This window comes from Lepeophtheirus salmonis, chromosome 7 (assembly GCF_016086655.4).
Source record: "Lepeophtheirus salmonis chromosome 7, UVic_Lsal_1.4, whole genome shotgun sequence".
Classification (NCBI taxonomy): domain Eukaryota; kingdom Metazoa; phylum Arthropoda; class Copepoda; order Siphonostomatoida; family Caligidae; genus Lepeophtheirus; species Lepeophtheirus salmonis.
This window is the reverse complement of record NC_052137.2, coordinates 14,409,143-14,434,015: the sequence shown is the minus strand read 5'-3', so window position 1 is coordinate 14,434,015 and position 24,873 is coordinate 14,409,143. Positions and strand designations below refer to the sequence as shown.

Below are 24,873 nucleotides of genomic sequence, written 5' to 3'. Positions count from 1 at the left end.
GACTAAAAAGGAAAGAAAAGACAAGATGTACCCTGGCAAGAAAAAATTTGAAAAAAAATACTTGTCATTTTCATCAATGTTTATCAATATCAAACCCGATGAAAATTATTATGAAAAAAATAGATCCGTAAAATATTTCTTTATACTTTGTCTCTAAAAATCCAGTTGTTTTGGTCAGGCTTAATTTCATATGTAATATATCTCTCTGGTTAGTATGAGAGATTGCTCATTAATTCCTTCAAAAAGATGATCATTCTATCCTGAAATGACAAGCCAATCCTTCTGGGCAGAGATTAATTGGAAGGAAGTTTGTTTTTTCGACAAGACAACGATCCAGAAAATACATCCAAGCTCTGCAAAAACTTATTGGAAAAGAAAGAAGCTTTTTACATCTTATCTATTATGAAATGGCTATCTCAATCTACTGATTTGAACCTAATAAAGCTATTTTAGGAACATGTAGACACAGAAAAGTTCGGGAAAAGTGCCCCATAAGTAAGTGAAACATTTTGAAGAATGCTGGAAATGATTTCACACCTGCTTTTTCTTGAAAAAAATAATAGCAACAACGCCAAAAGTCTGTAAAGCAGTTATAGCTTGCAAAGGGAAGATTTTTGATGAAGATAAGATTTAAACAAAAACAATTTGATTTTTTACAAATAAATGTTTATACCCATATCGAACCTTAATTTTTTTCATTTTAATAGACTAATTACTGTGTTATCTGATGATAAAGTTGTAGTTAGAAAAATAAGGGAAATTCCATTTTTTCCAAACTTTTTCTTGCCAGTGCATATGAATTATGTTCAGAATTCACGTAACCTTCTGTATTTTTGTTTTAAAGTTACCTTTATAACCTTTTAGAGCATCATTACGATTCAAATATGATGAACTAGGTTTTTAATTGATAGTTCATGTTTCTATTTAAATCTAAAGAAAAATACATAACCCTGTCCAAAACGTTGACTTCTATTAAATAATTTTATATGAATCTGAGTCAAAAGACGTGATATAACTAAGGGTGATAATTTTGGTAAGAATAGAAAAGCGTGCGAGGAGAAAAGAAGAAATACTTATGGCATCATTGATTAAATAATATACATCTTCTTCTATCAATCATGAATGTTATCATTCCCGCCTTTATTATTCAATATTAATATAATATTAGATGGTGATAGTCGATAGAGAACTGAATAAAATCCCCAAAATGACGTCGCCTTCTGTCTGGATTTATGAAAATGGAGGCCCAGGAATTTGGAAAATATTTACCGGATGAGAAACAGATGGTTTGTCGGATTTGTCGATATAAATGTGCCTTTAGTCCCCTGTCTAGAATTACACGCCACTCATTATCCTCATATCATAACAAGAGTATGGATATTCATCTATAAAATCAATTTGACGATGAATACATCAAGTCAGACTTTAACTTTGATCTCACAACTATGCTTATTGCATGTAATATAACCTTATCCATTGTTAATCATCTACGTTCAAAAAATTTATGGAGAAATACAAGGGTAAACATATCCCTTCCCGAGGAACCATCATTAAATTAATGGAGGATGTTGGTACTGATGTCATATATAGAAATACATATAAAAATGTTTTGAGTCATCCACACCAAATGATGATCATGTTATCAGTAAAAAGTATTTACGAATATCGAAATGGAACTCTGAATTTTGTACTATCTCACAGTAAGTATTCAATTTTTTTTTTTAAATCTAACCATAAAATATGATTTTATTTTAGCTAAACATATCAAGAATTATGATACACAACTCAGTAAAGGGCAAAAACAACTGCTTAAATGTTCACAACAACGGGGGTAGTAGCTTTGGATGGTTCGCAACTAGTTTGTCTGAGACTACTTACTTCGCTTTAAGACTTGGGTATGATAATTAGGTTTTCCAATATTACATAGTCAATAAATATTACTTTTTATCACTAAAGGCTTAGCTATGGTTGATGGGCTCCAAGAAATGGTGTTCAGAAAACTCATAAAAGGCAAAAACAACTGTTTAAATGGTCACAACAACGAGGGTAGTTACATTGGGTGTTGCATTATAATTAACAATTGTGTATATCCATCATGATAATAGTATGTTGTTATATAAGCATACCTAAATAACGGGGAAAATCTTTTTTGATGCTCTTAATAGGGAGTAATATCGCCGGACATTACTACATAATTAGCTTTTGCTCTAAATCTTTACGATGAATTTATTTATAACATTTTTTTATTAGTATATTTATTGTCTAATTTTATGATTTTTACATTTACTTTATTATTAATAATTAGTTAGATCTCATCGGTAGAGATATATCTATCCTGTGCACAATTGTATATAGCAACTTCCACATGAAGAAGAGGGGTGATTATCTTTTGATTAAACTCCACGTCTCGCTTGTGTATTGCAACCTAAAGTTATGACATATTTAACTGAATTCCGATGTTAAAACAAGAAAAAATTATCTGGATCAATCTATTATTTCTGTATTTATAATTTATCATTATTAATAGTTATATGATTTTAATTGTTTAATTTTGTGTATTTAACTTAAATGTTTAATGGTTTTTTTTTTAGTATGTAGATTATATTTAATTAAAGCCTTCTTTTTTAAACTTTGAGCTTCAAATATATTTCAAATACTCTACTTTGTCGTTTCATTAGCTATTATTCTGAGAATAAGGTTCATAATGAATTACAATTTCATGGAGTGTGACGTTTTCAAATCTACTGTAACGGATAAAAAACGTCGAAGTCAATTATACGTAGTATATCTTCATTAAACATTTTGTTAATAAATACATTCGTTATACCCTCAAAAATCATAATAAAGCAGGCAGATGATAATCACATCAGTATTTTAAACAATGATACCATATGTCTTTTTTTCCCCCTCCTCCTTGCACGCGTTTTTCTCTACAATATTATCAACTATAGATATAACAATGAACTGCACAAGAGGTGATAAAGCGCACATACCGAATTTTAGACGAATCAGAGTTAGAGATAAGAAAAAACATTCTTGATAGATATACTACTCCCTCTTTCCCTTATAAACTCTTTAGGTTACACTTTACACTGATGACATCACAATTCACAAGACAAGGCAATGAACTAGCATGTCTGGTGGCTATACTCTACGCAACGTTATAGTTTAGAGATGTTGGGGGAATTGTGATTGTATAAACTACTATAACGTGCATTTGAAATTTGGGAAGGAAACATACAAAGGAGTCAACTTTCAAGCTCATTAATAGTACATAATACCTATACTTTATATCCATTTAGAAAAAAAAAAAATTCTCGAACACTCAATATCAACCTAAGTTTTATCTACGTAAATTAATATAGTTTTTGTAACCAAAGTCAGAGTCCGTATACATTTTCTGACTCCACCAATGAAGGCACTCCACGACTCCAACTCTGCAGGCCTTGTTATAAATATTATTGTCATTTTTGGGACTTTAACTGTAGTTATTATTTACTCGAAAATGAATATATAATCGGTAATCTGCCAAATTGCCTATTGATGAATCCCTAATTGTAACATCATAATAATTAATTATAGAACATGGGTGGTATGTATTTTGATTTTGAGATATATTGTTTAAAAAAAACCAAATAAACAAAAATGATAATAATGAATAATAACAAGCTGTAATAGTAACTATAAATAATAATTAATTAATTATTCAAAATATGTGATAATAAAATTAATATTTAATGATCATATAAATAATTTAAATAAATAATATATATTTAGAATAAGTATGTATATAATCGTAGAATTCATATTATGTTTTTATATATGGGTAATATAAATTAATTATCTTAAAAATATTTCATATGTCATTGTTCTGATTAAGATTGTTTTATCATTACAATCATCCCGTTTGCCAACTTTATATATGTTATTAAAAATAAATTGAGTACATTAAATACTGACATAATAGGGTTGTATCAGAAATTGTCTTCGTATATATTATGTTGTGTACAAGTTGCGATTTCTGTAAAGTTAAAATGTGTATTAAAAAATTGTACCAAATTCTAATTATTTCCAAATATACATTGATACCAGGGGCGTTCAAAGGATAATATATATATATATATATTGGGGGGGGGGATTAAACTTTTTGGAAAAACTGTTTAAAAACTTAAAATATTAAATTTAAAAAAAAAATTCAAAAACTTACAGCTATTCACAATTTTTTTTTTTTTTAGGAAACACGAATTCAAAAATCCATAGTTATTCTAAAAAAATTATAGATTTTGGAAAAATCTATAATTTCACTGTTCACAAAAAATTAAATTTTTTGGAAAAAATTAATTATCCACAGCTGTTCGAAAAAAAAAAAATCCAAAATTCACAGCTATGCATAAAAAATTTGTTTTTTTTGGAAAGAATTTCAAAAAATGATTATTAATTATTAATTTTTTTTGAAAAAAATAAAATAAAAAATCCACAGCTATTCATAAAAAATTTAATTTTAGCGAAATCGAAATCAATAGTTATTCGTAAAAAAAATATGAAAAATCTACAGCTGTTCATAAAAAATGTCAAAAAGCCACACTTATTCACAGAAAATTAATTTTTTTGGAAAACCCAATCAAAAATTCACAGCTATTGACAAAAAATTAAATTTTCTAGGGCTACATCGGCTTCAACCAAACCCTGTGGACGCCCCTGGATATTATCATTTATTTTTGATCTATTAAAATTATGAATTACGTGTAATATAACTGTGGTTATTTGAACTTTATTCTGCGGGACAGAATATTTATTAATTTGATTTAAAATAGTCAATTGCAATTATTGCAATATCCTCATTCCAAGTACTGTAAATCCATCCTTCTTTTAAAGCTAGTCATGTAATTTTTTGATTGGAAATTGAGCAATTTTCTCTTGTATTATTTACAAATGTTACAAAATCGCAACTTGTACACAACATTTAATATATATTTTTTCTTCAAATGATATCTGTTTCATATATTTTAGTTGAAGTCGTGGAATTATTTTCTGTGCTGTTGCATGCATCAATCCCTTCTTTAACAACAGAATTTGATTCCTTTTTCATTGCCTGTTCATCATTTTTCTCATTTGATGCTACTTGCTGCTGCTGCTGATGAAAATATTCTTTTCGCTCAGTTAAAATTGAATTGCTGCGAACGGGTAATGGCGGAGGAGCACCTTTTCCTTTTTCTTTATTGTTAATAGCCTTAATTTGATCCTTGACACTATTGTCTGCAACTGAAGGGGATTTATTCAGAGTTCCTTGAGCACTACTTACATCAGGCGTGTCTTTCTCAGATTTGTCTGCTTCTTTTTCGGGAAGAGGAGATGTTGGTTGCTTTATCGTCTGGTGAAGAAGAATCTGCTGTTTGTTTTTATTATTTTCCTGCATTAGTTGAAGCCTTTGATACTGCTCTTGAAGCTGCCTTTGTCGAGTTAACAGCTCTTGATGACGCGTTTCCAGTGCATCTTGTCTGCTTTTAGTTGTCAAAGATTTCAAGTCTATGGGTTTTAAAGGAACTGGAGGACCCGTCACACTATTCGCTTTTCGAAGCATCATTATGTTGGATGCCCCTTCTTGAGAGTTAATGCTTTCAGATGATGAGCTTGTTTCTCCACTTCGTAGGGATGAACTTGAAGATGAGTAAGTGCACGTACTATCCGTTGATACTGCTCTTCCCAGGGGTTGTCGCAGTGTAGAACTTGTACGAGGTGGGGGAGGAGGAGGTGCTCCTTTTGTATTTCTATGGGGTGCACCTGGTGTATTTACTTTCTTGCTACTAGTTGCGCTGGTATTATTAGAGTTTGAAGGCTTTTTCATAGGAGACAAGTCAGCTATTTCTTCATTTGAGAGAGCATTTGTTTTGACAGCTGCAGGAACTGGAGTTAATTTGGATGTGTTTAAATTCGAAACTGGAGTAGGTTTGAGAGCTATGGAAACCTGAGAAGTTCCTGACGAGGTTGAGGACGAGGGATCCTTACTATAACTTTGAAGTGCATCTAACAAATCATCTAAACTTGAATCCTTGCTATTAATATCTTGTTCTTTCAGAGAAGAGTTACTGGTATCATTTGAGCTTAAAGAAGAGGAAGGTACACTGCCTGCTGAAGTAGAGGAAAGCGATCCATATCTACTCATTTCTAACGGAGTGGGAGAAAGAGAAGTGACGTCCATCTGAACGGCTCCAGGGTTAAATCTTTGTTCTTGAACAGAAGCTAGTCTTTTTAGGGTGACAAGAGTTCCAGTTAGTTTTTTACAGCGTCTCCATGCATTGTCAATTCTCTCGGGTATCTTCTTTTGCAACAGGCCTTCTTTACCAAAACGAGATTCTAAAGAAGGGTATGCCATTTTTAGTTGTGTCACAGCCTTTGAATTTTTACTCAGAGATATAGCCATATTTTCTACATCTTGTAGAGATATTTTATTCTTTTTGGCTATCACACCACTTCGCATTTCTTCCACACGCACTTCTAAAGTGGATAGATGTGTTAATAAGGCATTCAGTTCATTGGAGAAAACCTCATCATCTTGTGTTATTCTCAAACGTTCTTCAGTATCTTCGGAGCTTCCTGAATCACTTCCCACTAATACTGAACCTGAAAAAACAATACAGGCTTCTTTCAATTTAAGATATGTATCTTGAACTAAATCCTTCATAGCCATTGACTGAAGTTGAGTGAGTCGCCGCAAGACTCTTACTTCTTGTCTTAATTCTCGAGTAGATTTCTGCAAAATCCCGAGCTGAGAATGAAGAGTATTCATGGGCATCACCGAAGTCTGAGTGGGCCTCTTGGATGTACTTAGAATACTTGGAGGTGGATCATCACTAAAAGTGACAGACTTTTCAAAGGAAACTGTCTTTTTGGTACCACCACTAGCCTTTTTATTCTTCAGTGCTTTCTCGACCATTCCTGTCAGTTGACTTAATTGTGCTTCCATATGCATCATTCTTGCCTTAGCTTCTTCAGTACTGCCAGGACCGGAATAATACCGCCCCTCAGGTATAGTAGAGAATCTCGATCTTGGAATTTGATCACTAATTCCAAAATTCCCATCTGGAGATGAGACGAAGTTGTTTCTTTCGTATCCTCTCATAAAACCTGGTCCAAGGGTTTTACTTCTTTCCCCCAATGCAGATTCTGGTCGAAGGATTCCTACTGGTGCTCCAAGTCCACTACTGCTAACTCTAGTCGTTATTATAGGCTTATTTTGAGTAAACTCTGTTGAGGCATTGGGAGGTGGAATGCCCAAGGCAGAAAAAGCATTTCTTGGAAGAGTAGTTGAGCGACCGACTTCTCCTACCACTCCGTTTCCAGATATTTGAGAAGGAAAGTTTCCCATTTTCACGCCACTTTTATTAAATGACCCTTCAAGAGGAACATAGTCATTAGAATGAATCGGGCCGTGATCCTGTACTTCATCCTTATTCGTTATTGGAGGTAATCCACCAGGTCCCAAACCACAGGGACCACGTCCTGAGCTGTCAGCCTCAAAAAGTTTGATTATTGACCGATCCTTTATTTCACCTAGATTCTCTAATTCATAAAATATATCTTTGGCACTGTCATGAATATATATTTTTACCCTTGGTGAATCCATGTATTCCATGGTTAATGACTTTCCAAAAGACCTGACAAATAAGGCTTTGACAGTATCTTTAGAGGTGATTTCATTCGGAAGAAGAGCTCTTTTTGTTTCTCCCCTATATATCAAAAACACTAGCCCTAATGGCCTTTCAAGAGTCTTTGAGGGTGTTCGTACGACGGGCAAAGTACTTTTACTATGAGTTGTGGACTTCTTATTAGAATGATGATGATGGTGACGATTTCTTCTTCCTCCGCCACCTGTTGAGGATGTTTCTGCTTCCGACATAATTCCTGGATCATCCTCAAATAAGTTGGAACCCTTCATCATCATCATACCCATTCCTGCTTGCTGGGGCACAAAGGATCGGTCTTGAAACTCATAATATGGTGAGGGACCGTTCTGATGTAAAAAACTAACCGTGGCAGGCTTTGAAAGTAAACTACTACCACTACGTTGTAGGGTTAATGACCCCATTGGAATCGAGTTCCTACCTCGATTACTTCTTTTCATTCTTACTGTTGAGGAAGTTTCAGCTTCTGACATTATTCCAGGATCATCATCCATGCTTGTCATCATGGAAGAAGGAGCACCAGAGTATATTGGTCCCAAACCCACAAGAGATGTTTTAAATTTTGCTGACCTTCGATTTCCGTGGTTTGATGGTAATATCCCCGTAGATGAGGTCTCAACCTCGGACATAATACCGCTATCTTCATCGAAAAGAGAGCTCGAAATTCCACCCAGACCAAGTCGGGGTGCTTTGGAACGAGTATTCATAATTGTACCTCCAACAATAATGTTGTTTGTCTCGGAGGTCAAATTAATTATTTCATTAGAAGGTGACGTTGGATTTCCCAGACTCCCATTCTCCTTTTTGTTAATGACCAAACTCTTTGATTCATGGTTTTCCTTCTTTACAAAGGCTGAAACCTTCTTAAAACCATCTTTCTTTTTTGATCTTATTAGATTTAATGGCATTATGGAAACTTATAAATATTTTTCGAACTAAATGAATAAGGGATTTGCTCCATTTTATGTATTTGTGACAATATGCTCAGGTTTTGAATAATGCTGGACACCTGAAATAAAAAGACGAAAATAAATTAAGTGCATAGGAACTATTAGATAGAAATAAATATGAGAATATTGAAAAATAACATATAAATTCCTTAAATTAACAAATAAGATAGTAAATACTCAATGCGCCAAGTATATACTTTTTTCTTTAGTATCAATAAATATCCATGCTAATTTGTTGATTCGTTCCTATCCTGAGTAGAATTAGATTAAAATAAATTAACTCCGCCAACGAAGTTGAACAAAGGTTATTATGATTTGCCCCGGTTTTTTTCTGAAAAAGTTACAAATCAATTTGGAAGAAATTTTAGGAAGTTTAAATATGTTAACAGTAAGAAACCATTCAATTTTGAGACGTCAAGGTAAAAAGTAAAGATAATGGTGACGAAAAAGGTCAAACGATATGTTAAAAACGCTAAATTGACCATATTTTTTGAACAAATTGGCATACATAACTCAAATTACAGTTTTAGATGCCAAGGTCAAGCATAAATTAGTTGAAACACATCATGAAAATTAGTTTCATTTTTAGAGAAAATGATTTGAAAACGAAGTTTGTGCTCTAGCGAGTAGTCAATCTAGTTTTAATGTTTTATTAACATATATTAATAAGGGCGGTCTGAAATGTTTCCGACTTAACAGAGACACAAGACATTTTTTCTGAACTATTATATTATTTTTGAACATAGTCTCCTTGTACCACTACACACTTCTTCCAGCGATGCTCCCATGGTTTCGCCAGTTAGTCATTATAAACCGGTCCAAAAACCTAAATGCTTATTTCGACATGTTTAATTCATTGTTTCTATAGTCTCATTCAACAACACACTTTTTTTCGCTCGTAAAAATGTATAAATTTGTGCCTACAAACTACGATGTGCGGACATTTTCTGTTACCAATAGAAGAAAAACGCTTCTCAAGCCCCATCAAATGCCTGTGGAGCTTACGGTGGACATGCTCTAAGCATAGCACAGTGCTTTATGTTGTTTAAAAAATTCTAAAGTGGTGATTTTGACATGAGAAATGAAGAAGGCAATGCTGTGTGTGTTCTGGGACCAGTGTGGTGTCATATGGCATGACCTTCTACAGCTCGGTCAAATCATCAATGGGGATCACTACCAACAAAAATTGGCCGATTTGAATAATGCTATACGCCAATTATGTCCAAAATATGAAGCGAGGCAACAGAATGTAATTTTCCTTGATGACAACGTACCACCGCATCGCTCTATATCCACACGTCAGCTTGTTGAATCGTTCTACTGGGAAACTCTTGCTCATCAAGCTTACTCCTCATAGATGGTGCATTCCAATTATTACTTGTTTGCATCAATGGGCCACGCACTCAATGATTTACGCTTCGATTCTCAAGCTAAAGCCAAAAAATGAATCGATGGCTGGTTTGCAGACATAAATTGCTTGAAAGATGGGCCCAATGTGTGGCTAGCGAAGGCGCATACATTGAAAATAAAATTTGTCACCATTTTTTCATAATAAATGTTCAAAATTAAAATAAAAGTCTCATTTTATAGGTGCATACCTTGTAATTTGGTAATTTAAATATATTGGGTCAGGATCGATATTACAAAAAAATTAGGTGTGGACCGATTCTATATATAAATTGTTTATTATGTCAGTTTGCCTCTAATACCTCCGTTCAATACTGGGTACTCCCGTACTAGTTATATAATATGATTACTCTGTTTTTTTTCTTATGGAATGAATACACTCATTTGTAATGGGACTTTGATTGATTTGGAGATAACCAATTTTATGTACGTACGTATAAGCAATAATGATCACAAGGGGAGGGGTCGATAGGTATGTTCAATGTCATCTGAGAATAGATTAATTTTCTTTAAATGATTCTTTATAATGTCAGTATCCATTAGTATGCATGTTGTACTTATACCCTTATAAATTTCAGATTTCTATTCGAAAATACGAATAAGTATATCCGTATGATACCGGGTCGTTTTTTTAAATTTTAAAACTTAATATCTCAGTATATACTACAATATTTTCATTCCCCCTCTTCTATAGAGAGCCCGGAGCAATGTCATTAGAACAAGGGGGTGATGGTGTTGTGTATTATCACTAAGGCAATTTCTCCCCCTTCAATCTTCTTTAGTTTCCAAGAAAAAGGCTCATAATTCCAGGAGTGATAAAAAACTCACTCACATATTCCTTGATGGCATTTCCTGGTACTACGATTAACGCTCTTGCCAAAAAGCAGTAAATAAGCCGTGCAGCAGTCCCCAGGGCCATAAATACTGACCTAAGGATGAAGTCATACCGCTTGTACAAAGGACATATCCTTACAGACAAAATTAAACCCACCTGGGCTGCTCACAGAAGAAAATTGCTGAACAATTTGAAGTCCCATGGTAACCGAACCATATTTTATTCATTTGAGAAACAAGGGATTGTCGACAGCACTTACAACATCCAGAACAACATACGGTTGGTAACAGAGAGGGATAATAGCCAGGCGTCTTTAGAACCAAGTTTTTAGCTAGCATCATGACTTTTGGGCTCATTGGGAGCAATAGCATTGTCCTGTCCCCATCTTCTTCGAGCCAAAGGAGAGGGTGGGTGCTGACAGGTACTGTGAACTCCTGTCTTACCAAATGATACCTTGGATGAAAGCTGAGGCAAATGGTACTGTTTCAACAAGACTCGTACTCCTCGTGCAAGACAGAAAACTTGTTGAAAGAGGAGATAGTGTCATTTCGACGCCCCCACACATGGTCCCTTAAATCCCTCCAAAATATGAATCTATGGATTACTTGTTTTAGTGGGAGTTAGAGAGGAAGTTATCCGCCAATTCACAGAACAATATCGACTCCTTGAATGCCTCAATCATCAAGTTCTGCGACAAAGTCTCCCCTGCGGACTTGGGCAAGGCCTGTAAATCCTTTTTCGTATCGACAAATCATTGGCAAAAATGCAAACCCATTCAATGATTTTTTTCTTTTGTATAATTAGTAGTTGTAAATAAATTTTCCAACCTCTACTTGCTTCCCTTATTGATGAGAATGTAGTAAAATATAGTACAGATGTGCTTGAAGGACCTTGTATTTAGAATTGGGCCGGACCAGTGTTATGGTTTTTTTGGAGTCATAAAACGATAACCGATGAATGGGTCAATTTATTTCTGAATCAACCTTTGATATCCCCGTAAAAATAATTAAAACAAAAGTCCAAAGATGGCTATTTCGACGATGATATATGTTTCCTCATCACCGTGGTACTATCAAGATTTTGATAATATGATCTTCTAAAATTTTACACTAATGGATCCAGTTTTAATAATTGCTGGTATTGCAACAATTAGAATTTTATGTAGGCTTTAGATTTTTGAGATTAAATGAACATTCATTTGTAAAAAAAAAAAAAAATCTATTAAAAATGATGACAAATACATTTGATGTGGCATGGATTAAATTATATTGATTCTCTAAAATAGTAATCAAGGTTAGAATAATAATCAAGATTACTGCACTGACAAGTGTCCACGTTTGGCTCTTTAATGGTTTAGTAATTCAACGTCCTTGAAACTCTCTTATTCTTTGTTTGTTTATCAATTGTTTAAAAAAAGTCAGTCTTGTTTTAAAGGGATTTTAAAGGGGTTTTTGATTCATTACAACTGACTAAAATCTCTCGATTTATGGGGGAAGTCCTAACTTTGATACAATAAATCAGAATGTACGGACCAATAGTTATTCTACTTCCTCTGTACGAATTCTATGGATTACTTCTTTTAGAGAGGAAGGTATCTGCCAATTCAAATAACAGCAAAGTACAAATTTCAAAATAGTAGTTATTCCACTAAGTAACGTAACTAAAGGGAGAGTGCACTAGGAGAGTGTGCCCCCTCAAAATGAAATATAAAGGTTGAAATTGTGACCATAGGCACTGGAGATGAAAGGGCAGGGGGTAATTTTCCCTCTCCAAAATGAGGGGAAACTGGGCAACAAATAATATATGATATATTCGCGGCAATATTTGATATTTCTAAAACAAGATCATCAACAAAATATATTTTAAAACAGACTATTCCAAATAATTTGCGTAACATTTTGTTACAACAAATCCCCTATGATGATTACTATGATTGTGACTAGTGTTGTATCGGTCTAGTCCAGTCTTAGGAATATTGGTCCTTGGGTCCGGTCTTTAGGACTGTCAGTATTTGAGACCGGTCGTAAATTGTAGGTCCTGGCAAGTTTAATAGAAATACAAAGGTATTTGATAACACGTGTACGACTGATGTTTGACTTCCACCACACTTTTGATATTGACATCAGTTTAGTAGATGAGTGGTTCCGTATATTGTCAAAATATGCCTGCCTTGCTTAGCAGTCGGTGCAATACATCAGATTAAAAATGATAGCAAACCCAATTACATGATGGTCTAACCTTGTATTTCTATTAACCTTGAGTCCTTAGAATGTTTTATTAAAAATCCCAATGGTTTATTCAGCCATATATTAAGATATATGAGATAGGTATAAGAAGCATTGAACATAACTTGCAAAAAATATTCATGTTTTCCATATAATATGAAATATTATTTTTTACTTAGTTATATAATAAATTTTACTGGGATGTACACTTATTATAGATTTTATTTCGAATTATTTTATTAATACACAAGCACGAACACGCTTTCTTAAAGATAACCAATGAAAAATAGCTTATATATGTTAAAATTATAAATTAAAACGATTTACTATAAACTATTAATTAAATGCTATGTAAATTTCTATTGTAAAACCTCCTTATCTATAACATTTTTGTTGTTTCAATCTGTTTGATGTAAATATAATCAAACCTACACACCCTCTCTTGACACTCTTGAAAATGCAACATATGTAAAAATACTGATTTTGGTAAATATAAAAGAATTTTTCAAATGTTTGACACTTTGATTTAATTATTGTCATTGCAATTGGTAATTTCTCATGTTCCTTCTTGGATCATAAATATAATGAATGTTGAAGATTCATACTAAGACTAACTCGCTCATCCTCTTCCTAATTCCCTTTTTTAATTCGTATTGAACATACGTTTTTCCTTTTTCTGTTACTAAGTGGGATATATGTACATCACACACCCACACATAAATTATTTTTATCATGTATATAGGATACTAAGGTGAACTTGCTAATCCTCTTCCGAATTCCCTTTTTAATTCGTAGTTAATATACATACATACATCTACATATTTTAGTGCAAACGATGAACCTATTTTACATTATTATACTAATACAAACTTGCCAATCCGCGTGACATACCTACAGGTATAATTTTATAATATAGTAGATTATGCAAGATTAATAGAAATACAAGGTTATACCATTACGCTTTTCCGACTGATGTTTGACTTCCACCACGCTTTTTACTAGTGACGTCATAGAGAACAAATGTTACTAAGAGTTGCTAAATATCGCCCTCCTTGACTGTTACTTTAAAGTACCACTATTACTCTCTATGACGTTAAAACTTGTGTGTCTTGCCTAGCAGTCGGTAATAAATCAAAATGAAAATTCTAGCAAGCCCGATGACGTTATTGTCTAACCTTGTATTTCTGTTAACCTTGGTACTATGTAACATTATAATTTAAAAAAATCCAAAATAACATTACGAGGAATATATTTTACTTTCTTTAAGGACCGACAAGTGGGGATTGAGTAGGTGGGGAAGACTAGAGTGAACCACGGTCCTCAGTGCTAAACAGTACTGACACAACACTAATTGTGACCACATCCAAGATATTTCTGTTAACCAATCGTTTATTTGAAATGTGTCCCATATCTTTGACTAATTGCAGGGTGTAGAATAACCTAAATGCTAAATAAATTGTTTTGTCTAAAGAAATACTATAACCTTCAAAATTGGGCTTTTATAAAAGAATAAAAATATGATCTCATGCTGGACAATCCCCCAAAGAAAAATTCCAATCTGGGTCTTGGACCCTATGGAATTTGGAGTGTTCGGCCTTGTTTATAGGTTTATTTATACGACACTGATTCCACTATTGGGTATTATTTGATTTGTGGTAGTCCTTATTGAAGACTGCAGTCCCGTCCAGTTCAGTCCTGGATATCAGTCTTAAAACTTAAAAAGTTCAATCCTTGATGACATCACTCAACTTTCTATGTATTTTTCTTTTTTTAAATCAGTTATAGTACTGACGGTCCCAAGGATTGATAGGATCAGTTCTAAGACTGGACCGAATAAGTAAGGACTTACACAACACTAGATATTATGAAACAATTTTATTATAAATTGTGTACTTTTATGAAGTCGTTACTTTAATTGTATCACGCAGCCTTTTATGCGAAAAGAGACATAAAAAAGGCCCAAAATCTGTTGGTAGATAGCCAATTCTTCACAACTATTAAATAATTGTTCACTGATTATTGAAACGTGATCCCAGCTTAACAACAGCTGATTCTATTCAACCAATCAATGTCCAGAAGACTGATTAAGAGAATTGAAGCAAAAAAGGCGGCAGCTGACAACAAAATACATTTTATATTTTTGTGTAAGTGAGGAAATTTCGTGATATATCAATTAACGTTGACACTCGGTACAAGACCGAACTTTTTTTTCGGTTTAGTATTAAAGAATTTTTGTCTACACCGAATTAGTAAAATTCTAGACCGGTCTAGAATTTCCAGACCGAAATTCTATATATATTACGTTTAAATTGTAAATGCTACTTTTTAGAACTGGGATTAAGAAAATGTGTTTGTTAAATAATAACTCGATATATATACCATAAATTCAAAGCAAATCATATTTCCATACAAAAGAAGTATTTTTAAGCAGCATATTAGTCATTTGTTAGGAAATAAATACAACTGTGTATCTAAGCTATACTATAAAAAATGCTCATATAAAATTTGAACAAAAATAGTTGCATGTCTACATATAATAATATATTGCATTATATTTATCGTTGGATTCAGACTTAAGATTGAGAAATGAAATACTCGTTGATATACTGGTTTGGGATGCAATTTACATTAGTGATGGGATGATTAAAAAAAAAAATCACAAATACAATTTTGATATCAGAGACGTCCAGAGGACTATATTTTAGAAGGGCCTTGTTTTTGGATTTTATTTGAAAAAAAAGTCCAAAAAATGAATTTTTTTGGAAAATAATTTGAAAAATCAAATTTCAAAAAATTCTAATCTACAATTTGATATTTAGTTTATTTTCAAAAATCTACAACTATTCATAATAAAATTAATTTTTTTGGAAAAAAATTTGAAATATGCAATTTTTGTAAAAAAAATTCAAAATCCCTAGCTACTCTCAATTTTTCCTTCTTTTTTAGAAAAATATTTCAAAAATTAAATTTATTATATAAAATTTTTTGAAAAAATAATTCAAATATTAAATTTTTGGTAAAAAGCCAAAATTTATCCTTAATTTTGTGGAGGCCTATATTTTTTCATAACCTAGAAAAGTAATAAATAGTTAAATACTCTAAATAAATTAAAAACAAAATTGCAAATTAAATATTATTTTCTCCATATCGATCCCGATGCCAGAAAAAAACATTCGATTAATCGTCCCCCATCACTAATTTATATTATTACTTTATTTTAAGATATTCAAAAATAGTGCTGGATTGCTCTAAATATACTAAAAAGACTGAAGTCTGGTCCTAATTGATTTTTTTATAGAGTGAGATATTGGTTTGATTTTGTTTTGATAAATTTTGCATTAAAATCATAGATTATAATGATAGAGATATTCAATGACAAAAAATATGGTGTAGGTCAACTAAAGTTTTTTATAAAATCAATTTTATTTCAAATATTAGCTGAATAACCATCAAATGATACATTATATTTATCCATTAGATGAGTGGCTTTTGAATTACAATCCAAAATGCAAGAATCTTTATGACGATTTTTGAGTAAATTTAACATGAAAAGGAGGTGATAACTTGACTTACAAATATATTTTTTCAAGGTTAGATGATTTTACATACAAAATTTTATTCCAATCAGAGGAGAAATATATAATTGAGTGTACATTATCCATAAAATGACTGTGATATTTAATTATTTAGGTATTATTTCGAGTATGTTTAAAACATACTTAGCAACTTTTTAGTCAAAATAAGATGAAAAAATCATCTCGTATGCCAAACAAGGGATACAATGGCTTTAATTTTAATTGTAAAGTAATAACATAAACAGATAAAAGACATTGACGTTTAAATATTTTATTTGTACTCATGGCTCTAATAACTGTTATTCGCTAACAAATTTTGTCTTATCTTTATTCAGTTACCATCCAGAATGATTTTTTTTTTTTTTTTTTTTTTTTTGGGGGGGGTTAGCTCCAAAAATTTACAAGACCGTTTTATAATTATATATATAAATAGGTTTACACCGGGCCAACTGTTATTATTACTTTCTCTATTACGCAAATTTTGAGAGATTAAGAGTAATTGTTTTACAAGATTAGCTATAGATTACTAGGAAAAACAATGTCCTATTGCCTACAAGGAGCACACAGTACGAGAAGATGATTGCTATAACAGCATTCCTCTGGACAGGATCGTCTCAGAAGGTCAACGGGGAGTAGATTTGGGCCTTAAGGAAGATGATTTACAATGCCTCTCATGGATGGGGAGTGGACTGAGCTTCTTTTTCGAGGCCCCAGTTTTCCCATCGATGACCTTTTGGGACAATCTTGTAGGGAGAAGTGCTGCTATCTTAATCCTCTTCTTGTACTTTGTGCTCTTGATGACGACTAGGACAATGTTTTCCATAATTATCGACAGGTAATTAAGTGTTACAGAACATTCTTTATAGAGAAATTATAAAAAACGACTCTTAACCAGTCAGAATTTGCATCATAAAGATGAATGAATAATAACGGTTGGCCCGGTATACATATATTATAACAATTTGGGAGGAGGCTTCAGTATCTTTAAGGGGACTCAAATACCCACAAAATGGGGCTAACGACGCCACTATACATATGCGTGTAATTGATTGGGTAACCCTGTTTAATTATATTGTGTTTTATGTTTAAGATAAATTTAATTAATTGGGTACTTTACATATACAAATGAATAAAGAATCAACCTTACCTTTTTAATCTAAAAAGAAATTCCTTCTTATAAAATATTTTAACAAGTAGAGATATTTTCTACTTTATAAAATATAGGTAAATAGACTGGGTACTGGAAGAGGAAGAGAGAGAAAAAAGGAAAAGGATGGAGCCTTAATCTAAGGAACTCTCAAAACTCTATTTATTTTCGGTCTTTTTTTTTACGCTTTGGATTTGGCACAACTTAACAAAAGTGATCAAGTATAAGAAGGTACAAATAAAAAGAACAGATATTGTTGATGAATATGCCTCGTGGTTTGCTGTTGGTTTCTTATAAAGAGGAAGGGCTGTTATATTCTAATGATTGGTCATCACAGAAGAAGAAGGGATGTTGCTCTTCCCAAAAAAATGTGTACTGAAAAAAAAAAAAAAAAAAAAAAAAAAAAGGAGAAAAGAATAGAAAGTGAGAAGTAAAGGAGAGACTGGAGAGAGGGAGCAGTAAAAAATAACACTCAGCTTACATATTGTATAGACAAACTACTTATATATATATATAGAGAGAGAGAGAGAAGGTTTCCTATGTAAAATTCCGCTTTCCTCTTGTATATACATACATATATATTTCTTATAATTATGATAATAAAAAGGCTTTCCAAAGATCCGCTGCATATTGATCCTCCTCTGTTTCGACATTAAGTGAAGGCTTTTTCGGCGGATTGTTTGGTGGGGAGTAGGATCAAAACAGTAGGCATTTAAGTATTATATATTTTGAAAGGGTGAATTATTGGAATATGTCTGAAAGTGGACGACGATGGGGTATGAAAAATAAAGTGTTTGATAGAGGAAGCATATTAGTGATGTACTTTTGTACATATTATCTATGTCTAAAGGGGAAAATAACATTAGTATCCGTAAAATGATGGCGTAAGTCCACACAGGAGGGTGTGGGACCCCGTCCCGCCCTTCATGGATTATTTGACTTTAAAAAATGGCATGACGGTCCGAAAAATTTGATTGTCTATATTAATAAAGCAAAGTTTATCTGTATGTATGTATTAAAACAGGCATAGGGTCCGCTGTCTATAGTGCTCCCTGAATTATACCATATATAATGAAAGTATGTGTGTAAAGAAAACACTAAATATAGCCATTATAAAAGGAAAACAGTCCATGAATGCGCTCTTAGTTCCTTTTTTTATCATTATTTAAACAGTCGTACGTGTATTAACATCTCACTCACTCTTTAAGCAGAATTTCACCTATCTTTGCTATAAATTGATTTAAAAAGGAATAATAAAAAACGTTCCCTCAATATTGCGACAGTATGATAAACGTATCAGTTGATATGAGTACTATAATTTATATTAATTCAAAAAAGTCCTTAGGAGCCGCGGTTTTAGGGTTAATTGAGCCTGATAAAAATTGGTTATTCGGTAACACTGATCATGAAAGATACTGAGACGTTATGACGGGAAAATTATTATGAAAGAAGAATATGTTCTTTTTGCCAGAATAGTGAAAAGAAGAAAGGGATTAGCTTGTCTAGAACATGCCTCACCAATTGAAATTGATTATATTGATGATATCAAAATTTGAATTTAAGTTCAAATACCAGACGATCAAATTGATTGAACTTGGATATAATATGTTCCTGTAAAAATTTAAACAATTATAAATCATATAAATTTTATTTTTCATAAAAAAAAATCCCAGATTGCTTTTATGTTATTGCCACACATATATGAGTTTAAATATAATGATAATATTTTCCCTGCACTAATGCTATTTTAAATATAGAAGGTTCTCCTTTTTACTGCAATAACTCATTTCCTCCCCAAAATATCATAAAACAGGCCGCTGATATTACATATTATTTAAATTTGAGGTGTACCATATGTCTCAATACAGTATAAAGAAAGAAAAAGGGAGTATAATATACTTTAGATATACCAATATATAATACCAATATTTAATAAATGGGGTCCACAGTATAAAATGAATTTAAAAAAATACAAAAAGGGAAGTACTTTATATAAAAAATTAATGTGATTTAGATGAGGTTTAATCACATTATTTTTTATTCTCAAACGGCTTTATTATTTTTTATTCTTAAGGAGAGAACGTATAGGTATTGAGGTAGTGGCTACGTGGAAGTGTGCCCACGAAAAACGGAGAGTAACACCAAGGATTTTTTGGGAGTTACCTGATATATTATTAAAGCAAAATTTGTATGTTTGTCTACGACTAATAATCCGAGAAATGCCAGGTACTGCCACCTCAATATGTAATAAAGAGAAAAACATTTCATATTTGAGTATGAAAAAATGGATGTCAGTGTAAAATTATGAGGAAAAACAACAACCCGCCAAGACAACCCCTAACGACGACCCTGACTCCACTACTAAAATGTATTTTAATAATAAATATTAGTAGATTAAAGTTATATGTCAAAATAATAAGTAATAATATCAATTGACATCATATTTTAGCCGGATATGTCCTCTTTTAAGATTGTGTTCCTAGTTGAAGAATGATTTATGTAAATAAATGTAAAATTGGAAATAAAATATGATCCAAAAACAAACCAGGAATCAAAATTTATTAATATTTTATTCATTTCGAAATATTAAAAAAACCTAAAACTAATAGAAAAAGAAGATACTAAGTGAAGTCTAAGTAAAGAACTATAAATGTCATTCAGAATTCATAAATACTGCTTCAAATCAGAATATATTTTATCCATAGAATAGGGACCCTAAACTTGCAGTACACTTTAATAACGATTTTATCCACGTAGTTTTAAATTTACAATGTGCCATTGCGTAACTCGACGATAGCTGAAACAAGAATAAACCATATGCAATCTCCTCCGCACCTGTGTCAGTGACCCAAAGGGTGCAGAGACCGTTGGCATCTCCATCCGACACTTTTCTAGGCCTGACCTCCACCCCCTGGATTTTGCCCTTGGGGTGTTTTAGAGAAGAATACCTGCCGCACCTCTAATCTAAATTTGGATTCATTCTGAGCTGCCATAATGACAGCGTGGTACACCATGGACGCGTCTTTCATCGACAAGAACTGCTAATCTGTTTGCCGGCGTGTCGAGGCTGTTATTGGTTACTGTTTAATTTCTTGTAAACAGCTGTGGATTTTGTTTTTCTCAGAAAAATTTAATATTTGAAATTTTTTTTTCCAAAACTTTAATTTTTTGTGAATAGCTATAGATTTTTGAATTTTTTTTTCCGAAAATTTAATATTCGAAATTTAATTTTTCAAATTTATTTTAAAAAAAATTTAATTTTTGGATATTTTTTCCAAAAACCACAGACCCTCAAAATATAATCCATTGGACGACCCTGATATCAAATATTGGTATTCAAGACGAGTTATAAAATAGTTGATATTCCTTATAATTTATTTTATATCCAAGATATGCTGTTTTAATTAAAAGTATATAACTTTTAATTAAAAAATATAGTAATGTTAATTAAAGAGCCACCAATAAGCAATTTGGCCGATTACTAATTATTCATTAATATAGCTATTGATGAAAATCGGGTGTATGTTTTAGATGTCAATTTTTTTTTTTTTTGAGCTGTTGTCATTACTACTTACCCCTCGAGTAGTGAACTTCCTTTCCTATTACATTATATTATATTCAACCCTGATTGAACATATTTTGTGTGCTCATAAAAGAGTAAGAGTTACCTTTTGGATTTCTTGTGGAGCTATAATTGTAAGTCCTTCTTGGACTCAAAGTAGAATTAAGGATTGACATCGCAGTAATTTTTGCCAATGCTCTTGTTTACTTCCTTCTGCCCCTCCTCCCGCGTTACAGTAGACTGTAGCTCATCCAATGAAACGTCATGACACCTAAACTGTTCTCCTTTAAAACATTTTTATAATTGTCATGTTTATTATGAGGTTTCATTTTTTTAACATGCCCAAAATACACACAATTTTCATCACTACTTATTAGTTATAACATTGTAAAATCTGATAGGCGGGACTCTATTAGCAATTAAACTCCAACTATAGTATGATGAAATGAATTATTGCACAACAGGAAGCGGTTTATGCATATGGTACTACTGAATAAACGCCCTAAATAATTAGGAGGACCTTCTACATTTAAAAAAACATTTGAGGATGAAAAACATCATAATGATAAATTTTACATTTTCTTTACATTAGGAATCTTACTACGACCTATTAAAAAAGAAGAAAAGAAGAAGAAAGATTACACGCAACAACCGTTTTTCCTTTTCTAGTTCTAAAATTAGTTTTTTCGTTACAAAATGTCATCTCTACATATACTATAGATGCAAATATTGCTTCATGATGAAGGGAGTCTTACAGAAAAAAATCTTCACTTTTTCGATCCTTTAAAAAAAATACTGTTCAAGTACGCAAAAGAGAAGCCACTTAATTATCGCCTTTTTACTGATTATTGATTAGTTGCAAATTAATCAGTGCATCGTTCCTGTTAATTATATATACAAATAATATAAATAATGGGTTGGATTATAATTTAGACCATATCAAAATCGTGAAAGTATTCAACAACTTAGAATTTAATGATTTTTTAGTTTACAAACTTCAAGTCTAATCGTTTTTGCAATTAGATGATTAGTCATGAGATATATAATTCTTTATTTTTACAATTTTAGAGACACTGCTATGCAAACCAAATTTCAAATGATCATATCTTCTGAACCTATGTTTCAATTTCAACAAATAATATATTTCATGAACAAGGCAATACATGTGTCGGACGGGTTATCACTCGAAAGGAATATGTCAACTCACCAATCATCGGTCACATCGATGCAACGAGGCATCGGTCTTTTAAACAGAAGTATTTGCCATCTTACAATCAGTTGAAATTTTTCTCAAGCAAGAAGAACCGGCAAGAAAGGCTACAATTCGATGAGATTATCAATGAGCAATTGCTGTTATTCTCAATCCAAGTACTACTAGTGATAAAGTCAAAAAGTGCCAACAAATATTGAACAGAGAAGAAAGTAAGTAAATTATTAATCCGGACAAGTACAAAGGTCATAATGATATAACAGGAAATAAATTTGCAGATTACCTATCAAAAATAGGCACTAAGAACCAAAGTGGGTTGGAATGCCTAAAAGCTACGTTAAGAGGGTGATACGGGATTTCTTCTACGAAGTCAGGTGCAAGTGATATAAAGAAGATCAAAATATAAAACAAACAAACATCATGGTGAAAGAGTGTCCAACTAAGGGGAGAAAAGATGAAACTTCTACTACAGCCTTACACAGATCACGGGTTATTTCTGGCCCACCTGAGTAAATGGAAAAATATACATTCAACATTAATAAAATTACCGTAAGGAAGAATCGCAGAGTGCAAATTATCTTATAAACAGATGTCCTTCACTCTTGTGTGAAAAGTATCAAGTAATGCAAGAAGAAGATATGTTCGTGTTTAAATTTAATGAAATGTTCAAAAATTTAAAAAAAATATTGCTAATAATTAAAAATGCCGGACAAGTAATCCGGATCTGCTGTAGTAGCACATCCCAATATGTGGTCGTGTTCTTTACCTTAGTATTTGTATATTTTTTTCTCATGTATGTCTACAATAAACAGCAATAACTTTTAACTAAAAACACAAACAGAGGTCATTGTATATGGGCCGATACTCTTTCGCTTCGTGTTGCACAACAATGGTTTGAGCAATCTCGTTCTGGTGTAGTGGAAATGAATAGTGCACCACACACTTTGTAGACCTATTGCAAAAATGTCTATACAATGATGAAAAATATCGAGATAGACCTGCATGTTAATAGTCGTAGCATCTCACAGGAGCTGAACATCTATCATAAAACCGTTTTGAACCATTTGCAGAAGGCTGAATACAAAAAGTAACTCGAATAGGAGAGGAATCGTGATTCATCAAGACAATACTAGGCCACTCACATCTTTGATGGCGTGCAAGAAGCTCCGGGAGATCAGATGGGAACCGCTTATGGATCCAACTTATAGGCTGGACCTGGCACCCAGCGACTACCACCTGTTCTTGACCATGGTAATAGTGCTTGGGGTTACAAATTTGTGCTCAATAGAGCCAGCCCTGTGAAAATTTATTGTCCGAGTTGGTTTCCAATAGAGACAAGGGTTTTTACGAAAAGCCATTATGAACTTGGATTCTAGTTGGTAACTAGTTATAACAATAACGGGGTATATATCATTAAAATTGGATAATTATAAAGCATTGAAATAAAGTGAAAAATACGAAATTACTTTTTCCCCAGCCTAATATTTTGATTTGATCTAGAAATGCCTTGTACTATACAGATTTTCTATTTAATAATTGTCAAATACACAATTATCAAGAACAAGATATTAAATATTAATTAACACATGCCATTCTAGGAATTTTTAATTATTTTTTTCATCTTCTGGAAATTTCCTAACGTTAAGTAGTCTAGACAAGACCTATAAATATATATTAAACTATGAATGTATTTTATATTTTTCCATTTGATTTGGAATGTGAGTACATATATTTTAAATTTTAATGAGCTATACATATGTATTTCGTCCTTATAAGTTATAGGTATGTACTTCACTAACACAAAAATACACATGGTTTTTTGTTGTCAGCTGTTGATCTTTCTGCTTATTCCCCATATCTTTGTCCTGTAGGTTTATTGGTTGAATTAGAATAGTTCAACTATGATCATTTCCCAATAATTAGTCAATAATAATTGTTTGTTTGAAAGAACTCTCCAACTATCAAATGATTTTGAGACTGTTTTCGGGCAAAAGGTTGCGATATGCAATACAAGCAACGACAAGCTAAAAAAATTGACCAGATTAGTGACTTTAGTATAAATAATTATGACCTTTAATTATTAAACAATCAAAACATGACAGAATCTTAAATTTTAAAAACTAATAGGATGTCAAACTTCTGTCAATAAATTCAAATTACACCATGGCATCATTTTCTCGTGATATAAACTTTGGAACTAGGTACTTTCGCCTTAAAATATTTTTCCTTAAAGCCATTATGTCTGAAGGTTATTTTGCCTTAAAATATAAATAAATAATA

General features: G+C 32.3%; 1 protein-coding gene and 1 long non-coding RNA gene across 2 annotated transcripts; one reads left to right on the top strand and one right to left on the bottom strand.

Moving 5' to 3' along the window:
- Window positions 1-1,036: 1,036 nt before the first annotated feature.
- On the top strand, window positions 1,037-2,480 carry LOC139905942 (uncharacterized). Its single transcript, XR_011781101.1, has 3 exons — window positions 1,037-1,700; window positions 1,756-1,895; window positions 1,957-2,480. It is a non-coding gene; the product is annotated as an uncharacterized lncRNA (long non-coding RNA).
- A 1,918-nt stretch (window positions 2,481-4,398) lies between these two features.
- On the bottom strand, window positions 4,399-18,199 carry LOC121121905 (uncharacterized). Its single transcript, XM_040716893.2, has 2 exons — window positions 17,822-18,199; window positions 4,399-8,691 (listed from the first exon to the last, which is right to left on the bottom strand). Exon 2 carries the CDS (start codon window positions 8,588-8,590, stop codon window positions 4,982-4,984), a length of 3,609 nt encoding a protein of 1,202 aa, XP_040572827.1. The 5' UTR covers window positions 8,591-8,691; window positions 17,822-18,199; the 3' UTR covers window positions 4,399-4,981.
- Between the last annotated feature and the right edge of the window lie 6,674 nt (window positions 18,200-24,873).

Coding starts and splice junctions, on each gene's coding strand:
- LOC121121905 (XM_040716893.2), bottom strand. CDS start 8,590: ATGCCATTAAATCTAATAAGATCAAAAAAGAAAGATGGTTTTAAGAAG.